This window comes from Scyliorhinus torazame, chromosome 1 (genome assembly GCF_047496885.1).
Source record: "Scyliorhinus torazame isolate Kashiwa2021f chromosome 1, sScyTor2.1, whole genome shotgun sequence".
Lineage (NCBI taxonomy): Eukaryota > Metazoa > Chordata > Chondrichthyes > Carcharhiniformes > Scyliorhinidae > Scyliorhinus > Scyliorhinus torazame.
In genome coordinates, this window is record NC_092707.1 from 331,386,126 (window position 1) to 331,397,301 (window position 11,176).

General features: G+C 46.4%; 1 protein-coding gene across 1 annotated transcript in view; it reads left to right on the top strand.

Moving 5' to 3' along the window:
• rps6kc1 (ribosomal protein S6 kinase polypeptide 1) overlaps positions 1 to 8,596 on the top strand; it is a 225,286-nt gene extending 216,690 nt beyond the window's left edge. Inside the window, exons 14-16 of the mRNA XM_072508923.1 lie at positions 737 to 819; positions 916 to 1,011; positions 8,002 to 8,596. Of these exons, the coding sequence (XP_072365024.1) occupies positions 737 to 819; positions 916 to 1,011; positions 8,002 to 8,112 (290 nt within the window). The 3' untranslated portion in view covers positions 8,113 to 8,596. The remainder of the gene's footprint in view (positions 1 to 736; positions 820 to 915; positions 1,012 to 8,001) is intronic.
• The last annotated feature ends 2,580 nt before the right edge of the window (positions 8,597 to 11,176 follow it).

Sequence of the window (11,176 nt, forward strand, 5' to 3'; positions counted from 1 at the left end):
TCAGGCTGCTGCTTGACTAGTCTGTGAGACAGCGCTCTCAATTTTGGCACAAACCCCCAGATGTTAGCAAGGAGGACTTTTCATGGTCAACATGGCTGGGTTTGGGCAGCACAGTGGTTAGCACTGTTGCTTCACGGCTCCAGGGTCCAAGGTTCGATTCCCAGCTTGGGTCACTGTCTGTGTGGAGTCTGCATGTTCTCCCTGTGTCTGCGTGGGTTTCCTCCGGGTGCTCCGGTTTCCTCCCACAAGTCCCGAAAGACGTGCTGTTGGGTAATTTAGACATTCTGAATTCTCCCTCTGTGTACCCGAACAGGCGCCGGAATGTGGCGACTAGGGGCTTTTCACAGTAACTTCATTGCAGTGTTAATGTAAGCCTATTGTGATGACAAATATTATTATTATTATTGCCGTTGTCGCTTCAAGACGAAGGAGAGGGGCTGAAGTCCGTTTTGGCTAGGTGACTAAAAGGAAGTGGGGGATGTTACAAAGGCAGCTGAACAGATGGCCTCAGTCTTCATGATAAAGAAGTCCATGAGGAGTTGGTGACTGCGAGGACGGGCAAGAGGGGTAGCCAAATCAATATCTGCAGGACAACTAGGACATGGCATGAGATACCGTTATGGTGCAAAATTTATTTCATTTGGGTTAAAGAAAGAATGTTGTAACAGTACCTAATGAGGATTTGGGCCGGAACGGTGTTAAAATACTGCATATTAACATGCTTTTCTACCTTTAGAGGTCGGTGGGATAGCAGAAGAAACTGAAGCTTGTGACTGGTGGAGTCTAGGTGCAATTTTGTTTGAACTCTTCACTGGGAAAGTGAGTATAGCAGGGTTGTGAGCTGCGATGCATATTTGAATTTTTAAGTATATCTAAATAATATTCAATGATGGTGGCTGATTTTCTTTGTTGCAGCCCCTGTTTTGGTGCCATCCAGCTGGAATAAACACACACACAGCTCTAAACATGCCTGATCACATGTCAGAGGAAGCCAGATCAGTGGTGCAGCAGGTAATCTGCTATTATAATGAAATGCTGCAGAATAGACATTTTAAGGAATTGTGCTTTAAAGGAGCAGTGCCTTTTTTGTTCTAGCTGCATGGAGGAACTGAGGAAAATCCCTATTGTGGGGAAGTCGGCGCCTTCCTTTCATTTCCCTTTGTGATTTTCCTTTTATTGGCATTTCTTCTTCCTCGGCCATTTTCCCCCGTCTCCTCTATCCATCTGAAGGCAGTGGCTCATGCTGGGCAATGATACTCTGGTATCAGCAAATCTTCCTGTACGTTCATGAATCCTTCATGTGTGAGTCTAAACGTGGAATGTGAGCTGCTTATTTAACGGTGAGGAGATCACAGCCGAGCTTAATCCCTTTTACCCCGGTCTGCAGATGCCAGTTTCTGAGCTGGGATTACTGGACAACAGCCTGCAATGACTTTTATCCCCCCCCCAACATCATAGCCCAGGATATTTCATTGTAACGCCTTTCCTCCCTTCCCAAACTGAGATCAGCTAACGCTCGCAGGCTAGACATTCCTGAGGAATTATTGAATTCCACAATGTTAGATTGTGCGGGTTCTCGATTTTTGGGGAGTGGTCTGTTTTTATTGTGCAGGTGTGGGGAGGAGGCATTGGCTAAGCTCCCCGATGTTGTCGGTAATGAAACCAGACCCTCTTCAAGACACTGCGGAATTTAGTCTTTAGTCATCCTTAAATCGGCTTCCAGCCATGGGAGTTAGCTGATTTCGACCGTGGCAGTGAGAAGGGTTTTATAATAGGTCTTAACTATTCTGGGACAAGCATTGCCTGTGGGAAGAGGAATGTATGTTCCTGTTTTAAATATTTGTTGACTTTGATTTTTGCACCTAACATGGAGGAAGATTGGAGGATTAAGAATGACAATAGTTGCATTGTTTGCCTAAAGTTTCCTTTCCATGGAATACGCTGTTTAACTGGTAGACTTTGTGCTTACACCCATTCAAAAGAAAGACATTGAAAAAGAAATTTGGAGTACCTAATTCTTTTTTCAAATTAACGGGCAATTTAGCGTGGCCAATTCACCTACCCTACACATCTTTTTGGGTTGTGGGGCTGAGACCCATGCAGACACGGGGAGACTGCAAACTCCACACGGACAGTGACCCAGGACGGCGGTCGAACCCGGGTCCTCGGTGCTGTGAGGCAGCAGTGCTAACCACTGTGCCACCGTGCTCCCCAAAGAAATACATTTTATTGCACCTTTCATGACTTCATAATCCTAAAGTGCTTTACAGCTAATGAAGGGTAGTCATTGTTGCAAAGTAAGGAAATGAGGCATCCAGCTGGTGTACAGCAAGGTCCCACAAACAGCTGAGAGATAAATATTGGCTGAAGGAGGGATTCCCTTGCCTGCTTCAAAATTGTAGCTTGACACCTGGCTGCAAGGGCCAATGCATAGGCCTTAGTTTAACATCTCATCTAAAAGATGCCATCATTGACAGTACAGTGTTCTTACAGTGTTAACCTAGCTTGTGTACTCAAATCGTCTCAAACCCATGACTTCCTGGTAGTATCTTGTCTGTTAGTCACTGTGCCATGGCTGGTGCCACAGTGAAACATGTAATTTATCCATTTGAGAACCTCAAGTACTGCTGCTCTTAATAAATTCAATTTTTCTTAGCGTGCAAAAACTTCAAACTGTTTTGTTCAGATTTTCTGTTTTATTACCCAAATTTCAATAGGTGGCCAGTTTTGGTGTTAAAGTGATCTTGGTTCTCTCCCCCCCCCCCCCCCCCCCCCCCCCCCCCCCCAAAGAGTTTCAGTTTTCTTTTTTTTTAAGTTTAAAGGAAATTAAAATTGCAACTCCTGTCCAGCAGTCCTACACATTTACAATAAACATTGCCGTTGAAGGGACAGTTCCTCCAGCACAATTCAATGAAGCAGGAATGCATTATCTCTTTTATTTCATCCCTTAGAAAAAATAATTGTACACCATGATAAATGCATTTAGTAATTGTCAAATCAGGCATCCTGACCTATCTAGTACTGATCGAATATTGTAACACATAGAAGACTGAATTGCTTTTCCCTAAACAAGTTGCACTTAACCCAGCTTCTCAAGTACAGTTATAAAGATACAGAATAAAAATTTGGATATGCTCCCTATTTTGTTCAGGCGCTTGTATTTCTCTTCACAGACTACTCCACTTAAAATTGTCTTGTTTAATGTATGGATTTAGTGTCATCGATTTCTTACTTTAATTTCCTATTCATAATAAGATGTCTCCTTCGTTGGAATTCACAGCTGTGGCCTCTAAATACTTAAGTGTGTATCAGTTAGTTAGTAATGTTTGCTATTTTATGAATAACTTTGAAGAAAAGTAAATTATTTAAGAATTTGTCACCAGCTGCACAATTTAGCATACTGCACGAGTGAAATGTCTAAACCTTGGTTGTGTTAAGAGCAACCTTTGTGCTGTTGCAAATTCCTACTTAGGTCTTAAGTGGAATTGGTTATAATTTGATGCACAATGCATGGATAAGCTGGTAAAACTTTTTGTTGATAACATTGCATGCAATTGAGTATTGAAGGTGGATTTAACATGGCAGGGTTTGAAGTGTTGATAATTATAGTAATCAAAAGAGATGATATAACCTCAGATGTAGTGATGACTGGATTTATCTGCACTGGGACGTGATACCTGGGGAAAGAAGTGCCGATGAGAGTACAGAACAAAATGAGGAAAAAGTGAAAAGTGTAACATTACAGCGATTTTTGCAGAAGTGCTTGGAAACGACGTTGGTATCAAATGACTGGAAGGTAGTCAGTGTGATTCCAGCCATTTTCAATGGATCAAAAGCATAAGCCTGGGAAATCTAGACCTGTAATTCTGATATCTGTAATGAAGTCAGCCAGAGGAAAGTGATCAAAAGCTCGTAGCAAGAGTAAGGGGCAACTAATCCAAGATGGCACCCATTTATGAAAGGTAGGTTATGCCGTACACATTTATTGGATCTATCAAACGACCCAACGAAATAGGTGATGAGGGTGAGCTGGCGATTATTGTTTATCTTATCGCTCAGAAAACATTTGATAGGATCTGTCATACGCACTTTCCTGGTGAGTGAAAGCTCATAGGATCCAAGACAATAGATTTAAATTGAATTATTGGTTGCTAGATAAGAAGTGTACTGCAGATATCAATTGCAGTAATTTCATTTAGAACAGTGACAAGCCAGGTGCCTGAAGAATTGGTTTTGGAAAGGTCGCCATTCACCTCATGATAGTTAAGAATTGACCCCAATAGCATTATTAAAGCTGAATAACTTAGTTGTGTGAAGAAGGCCGTTGGATGCTGCTCAGAAATCTGCAGGCATTTAGTGGCTAGGCACATAATAGCAAAATAATATTGGAAATGTGAATTAATCCATACATGTAATTTAATTACACAGTTTAAAAAATATATATATTTTATTCAAGATTTTTGGCCAAACATAACAGTACGTAGTGTTTCTTTTACACAACAATAAAGCAATATAAATAACAGTGGCCAGTTTTAAACAAGTAAATAAATAATATATAAACAAAAACAAAACTGAATGGCAACTGCCTTGTCCAAAATAAATACTCTCCAAAAATACAATCCAACAAACAATTACCTATAACAACTACCTATACATATTATACATATACAATAACATCTCTGAGAGTCTGTTCGATTTCCCCCCCCCCCCCTCCTTCCCCCTCCCCCCTGGGTTGCTGCTGTTGTCTACTTCTTTTCCATTCCCTCTATCTTTCTGTGAGGTAATCGACGAACGGTTGCCACCGCCTGGTGAACCCCTGAGCTGAACCCCTTAACACAAACTTAATCCGTTCTAACTTTATAAACCCTGCCATGTCGTTTATCCAGGTCTCCACACCCGGGGGTTTGGCTTCCTTCCACATTAACAATATCCTGTGCCGGGCTACTAGGGACGCAAAGGCCAAAACATCAGCCTCTCTCGCCTCCTGCACTCCCGGCTCTTCTGCAACCCCAAATATAGCCAACCCCCAGCTTGGTTCGACCCGGACCCCCACCACCTTCGAAAGCACCTTTGCCACCCCCACCCAGAACCCCTGTAGTGCCGGGCATGACCAGAACATGTGGGTGTGATTCGCTGGGCCTCTCGAGCATCTCGCACACCTATCCTCTACCCCAAAAAATTTACTAAGCCGTGCTCCAGTCATATGCGCCCTGTGTAACACCTTAAATTGTATCAGGCTTAGCCTGGCACACGAGGACGATGAGTTTACCCTACGTAGGGCATCAGCCCACAGCCCCTGCTCAATCTCCTCCCCCAGTTCTTCTTCCCATTTCCCTTTCAGCTCATCTACCATGATCTCCCCCTCGTCCCTCATTTCCCTGTATATGTCCGATACCTTACCATCCCCCACCCATGTCTCTGAGATCACTCTATCCTGCACCTCCTGCGTCGGGAGCTGCGGGAATTCCCTCACCTGTTGCCTCGCAAAAGCCCTCAATTGCATATACTGAAATGCATTCCCTTGGGGCAACCCATATTTTTCCGTCAGCGCTCCCAGACTCACAAACATCCCATCTACAAACAGATCTCTCAGTTGTACTACCCCAGCTCTTTGCCATGCTCCAAATCCCCCATCCATTCTCCCCGGAACGAACCTATGATTGTTTCTTATCGGGGACCGCACCGAAGCTCCCATCCTTCCCCTATGCCGTCTCCACTGCCCCCAAATTTTCAATGTAGCCACCACCACCGGGCTTGTGGTGTATTTCTTTGGTGAGAACGGCAACGGTGCCGTCACCATTGCTTGTAGGCTAGTCCCCCTGCAGGACGCCCTCTCCAATCTCTTCCACGCCGCTCCGTCCCCTTCTCCCATCCACTTACACACCATTGAAACATTGGCGGCCCAGTAGTACTCACTTAGGCTCGGTAGTGCCAGCCCCCCCCTGTCCCTACTACGCTGCAAGAATCCCCTCCTCACTCTCGGGGTCTTCCCAGCCCACACAAAACTCATAATACTCTTCTCGATTCTTTTGAAAAAAGCCTTCGTGATCATCACCGGGAGGCACTGAAACACAAAAAGGAACCTCACCCGGTTCCCACATAGCCGTATCTCCCCCAAGCGGCACCCCCCCCCCCCCCCCCCCATACCAGCTCCCCCTTCTCCCCAACAGCAGCAACCCAGTTAACCCCCCCCCCCCACCCCGCTAGATCCCAAACTAGCGTAATTGCACCCCCGATGTTGCTCCCAGAAGTCAGCAAACTCTGGCCGACCTCGGCTTCCCCCCGTGATCTCGGCTCACACTGTGCGAGGCCCCTTCCTTCCTGCTTCCTTGTTCCCGCCGTGATTACCATAGCGCGAGAACAAAGCCCGCGCTTCCCTTTTGGCCCCGCCCCCAATGGCCGGCGCCCTCAGCTCCTCATCCTCCCTCCCCCCCCTCCCCCACGACATGGGGAAGAGAGAAAAGTTACAGGGTCGCAGGATTAACAACTTGGGAAGTCATCTCTTCCCTCTTTTGCCCCCCTTCATCCCACATATTCACCCCCCCACTTTGTTCCAAACGTTCTTTTTATGGCCCGCTCACTCCAGTTTCTCCTCGACAATAAATGTCCATGCCTCATCTGCCGTTTCGAAGTAGTGGTCTTTCCCTTGATGTGTGACCCACAGTCTTGCCGGTTGCAGCATTCCAAATTTAATCTTCCGTTTGTGCAGCACCGCCTTGGCCCGATTAAAGCTTGCCCTCCTTCTCGCCACCTCCGCACTCCAATCTTGATATACGCGGATCACCGCGTGCTCCCACCTACTGCTCCGAGTTTTCTTTGCCCATCTGAGGACCATCTCTCAGTCCTTATATCGGAGAAATCTCACCACTATGGCTCGAGGAATTTCTCCAGCCCTCGATCTTCGCGCCATAACTCGATAGGCTCCCTCCACCTCCAGCGGACCCGTCGGGGCCTCCGATCCCATTAACAAGTGCAGCATCGTGCTCACATATGCCCCAACGTCCGCCCCTTCTACACCTTCGGGAAGACCAAGAATCCTTAAATTCTTCCTCCTCGCATTATTCTCCAGCACCTCCAGCCTTTCCACACACCTTTTGTGTTGTGCCTCGTGCATCTCCGTTTTCACCACCAGGCCTTGTATGTCGTCCTCATTCTCAGCAGCCTTTGCCTTCAGGACCCGAAGCTCCTGTTCCTGGGTCTTTTGCTCCTCCTTTAGCCCCTCAATCGCTTGTAATATCGGGGCCAACAGCTCCTTCTTCATCTCCTTTTTGAGTTCTTCCACGCAACGCCGCAGGAACTCTTGTTGGTCAGGGCCCCATATTAAACTGCCTCCTTCCGACGCCATCTTGCTTTGTGCCTGCCTTCCTGGCCGCTGCTCTAGAGGATCCACCGCAATCCGGCCACTTTCCTCTCTTTTTTTCCATCCGTGTCCAGGGGGATTCCCTTCTGGATTCCAGCACAGTGTTTTTTGCCGTTAGAATTGCCGTTGGGGCTCCTATCAAGAGCCCAAAAGTCCGTTCCACCGGGAGCTGCCGAAAGGTGCGACCTAGCTGGTCATCGCCGCACCCGGAAGTCTTCATTACACAGTTGATGGAATGTGATGAATTAAAGTGCATTGAAAGGTATTTGGGTCACCAATTGGCCAATTGTGGAAACTATTTTCACTTGTATATAAAACAATGGCATTTACAGGTAGAGCCTTACAATATACATCTAAGGACACACAATTTGCACCTCAAAGCATTATTGAGCATATTGCCCACTCTTTAATTAGTGGCAGAGGAATTTACATGGAATCAAAGAAAAGTAATAAGATGATAAGTTTTAAATCTTCGAGCTACTCAGTGAACGAAAGAAAAGGGTCTTTAGTTGTTTTTTTAAAATCATGAAAGGTGCCAATGTGGTGAGTATAACTATAGAATGCTTTTATTCCGCAGCATCTGTAACTGAATCATTTCCACTTCAAGATATGTGTGATACTTTTGTCTTCCCCATCTTTAGCTTTTGCAGTATAATCCCAGCGAGAGGCTTGGTGCTGGTGTGTCGGGTTTTGAAGATGTCAAGTCACACCCATTCTTCTGCTCAATGGACTGGTCCAGAGTAATGAGGTGAAGATCCAATGCAAAGGATGCCTCTTCGTTACTGCACTAATCAAAATTGTACTTCAGGGTGCGCACACAATGCCAAATCCCAGGGAATGAGACTGCTGGTCCACATTTCAGTAGTGGACTGTACAACTGCTATCGGGCAGAAGGAACACCTTGAATTTTGAAGGATTATTTTGTTATGTATAAGTCTGCCGGTGCTGTATTCTGCTTCATGTTGCAGAATCTGAAATGACTACATTCTGTGAATAAATGTATATAAAATAGGGAAATGCAGCAAAACTAGAAAAAACATTATATCCTTTATGTACACAAATCCTATTTATTTATAGAACATAGTTTGTGGTGCAGTAACATTTTGGATTTAGCCTGTCACTAATGAGGGTAATTTCTGCTGACTATTGTTACTAATTACTGTTCTTAATACATGAACCAATTAATTGCAGGGTATAGATTAGAACCAACTAAATAAAGTGGTTTACAACCTACAATGGAAATTTGTGTTTTTTCCGAAACAATGTGCTTTTTTTTCAACAGTATAATTCAAGGATGAATTCTCGATCAAAACACATTTTAGGAATCAAATTCATATCAGACCAAAACAATCCCAAAATACTCTGTATTTTCCCCGCACACAGGTCAGCAACCATTTTGACAAAACATTACCATTCACGGACTCGCTACAGCTGATAACATGAAACTCTAGGACCTAAATCCATAACTACCTATAGAGGGAGAATTGATTTTAATACATGGGCAGGATTAAGCGGCTGCATTAGCCGTAGACGCAAATCCCATATTGGCCGCTAAATCTTGCAAGAGACCACAAATGAGGTTTACGCCACCAAGATTTGCAATCGTGATCTTCCCAGATCCTCCCCGATGACATGATGAAGTCCATGCCCAAGAAGGGAGCAAACCTGATTTCCATAGATTTGAATTCAGTACCATATACTTAGCCTGATTAACGTCGCATCTTCAGCCGTCATCTAATCATCCCATCCACTGGATGTGACATCACACCGGTGCGAATTACTACTGCTTTTTAAAAGTGGGGACCAGGTACCATGTCCTCCAAGAGGAAAGAAGAAGGTGAGCACCAGGGAGTCCAACAGGCCAGAGCCCACTTGCCAGCTCCGGAGAGGGGGGCAGGGGGGATGGGGGGGGGGGGGGCAGGAACCGGGAAGGGGATTAACGGGTATTCAGGGGTCATGTGAGAGAAAGAGGGCAGCTGACGGAATACGGCTACATTGTGGGCTGGGGTGGGGGTTGATGTGGGTGGTCCTGGGGGTCTGCTGTCTTGTTTAAGTGAGCTTTTATTGCTGTGTAAGTCTGCAGTCTGTGACATGGAGTATGGGGCGGTGACAGGGCACATGGGGTGGGGTGTGATGAGAGTCAAGGAACCGGGTCTAAAGGGTTGGGTGGATGTGACCCAGAAAGCGAAGGCAACACTTTGTTCACCTTGGGGTTGGGGGTCCTTAACCTCTGGAGTAGCTGTCGTGTAAGCTTATGTGTTGAGGCATGACTGCAATGTCATGACTGAATGATACAGCCTGAATAAGAAGGGTGCCTATTAGCCCTGTCTCTCTAGCATGCCTGAGATGCATGCTCATCACAAAATTGGTGATTAAGAGTTAACCTGGAACAATGTCAGTTCCCCAAAAGTTCAAAGTCAAGGAGTAGATCCCAACGGAGGAGTCCTCCCCCCCCGCCCCCCCCCCCCTCAATCTTGGGGAGCTGTGTGGAGGGTGTTCCATGCAGCAGTCCCATGCAACCATCATTTGTACCAATTCACAGTATCCCAAGATGCCTGCCTTTTTTGAGGCCTTGTGGAGTCCATGGACCGTGTCTATGTTCAATGTATTAAGCTGCACCCCCGTTTTAGTTTTTTTTATCAAACATTTTGTTACAGTTTTTTCTGGACTTCAGTCCCACGCTCCTGATCTACCGGCACCTGGTGCAGAGAGGGGGTCTGGGTGGGGAAGGTGACGGACCTCTTTGTGAACTTGCTTCTGGGCCTGCCGAAACTTGCCATTAACAGGTCCAGGCAACGGACGATTGAAGGGATTGTCCAGCCTGACTGTAAACTCCCCCCCCCCCCCCCCCCCCCCAACCCCTCCACACTCCTCGGCAGCTTCAGTTATGGTCGTGTGTCCCTGTGCAGGAGGATGCAGTGTCCACTGGCACAATTGAGACCTTCCATGGCCAGTGGGGACCACCGGGTCTGGGTGCTTTATCGACCCGCTTAAACAGCTTTTGATTTGATGTTTTTAAGTTTCTGTTGTTCTTGGTTCTTGTTTCGGGCAGTGTCCCTTTAAGGACAGCATTTAATTTGTCGTAGAAACTTAGAAAATAGGAGCAGGAGGAGACCATTTGGCCCTTTGAATCTGCTCCGCCATTCATTATGATCATGGGTGAATCCTGCTTTTGATCCCCTTTGCCCTAAGTGCTATTATCTAACTGCATCTTGAAAACATATAGGATGGGATTCTCCAACCCGCCGGACCCGTTTTCTGGTGCGGCTTGCGCCCACCGGCAGTGGGATTTTCCGTCCCAGCAGTCGGCCAATTTGGTTCCCCATTATGGGCACCCCCCTCATTTGGGAAATCCGCAGGCGTGACCGGAAATCGAGCACTGAGTCTGTCCCTGCGGCTCAGAAGGGAAGGGGGGAGAGCAATAGTTACTGGGGACTCGATAGTTAGAGGGACGGATAGACGGTTTCTGTGGCAACGAAAGAGACTCACGGATGGTATGTTGCCTCCTGGGTGCCAGGGTCCGTGACGTCTCGAACCATGTTTTCAGAATCCTTAAGTGGGACGGGGAACAGTCACAAGTCGTGGTACACATCGGTACCAACGACATAGGTAAGAGTAGGGACGGGGATTTAAAACAGGAATTTAAGGAGCTCGGGTGGAAGCTGAGAGCCAGGACAAGACATGTTGTCATCTCTGGTTTATTGCCGGTGCCACGTGCTAGCGAGTTGAGGAACAGGGAGAGAGTGCAGATAAATACATGGCTGCAGGGATGGTTTAGGAGGGAGGGTTTCAGTTACGTGGATAATTGGAGCACAT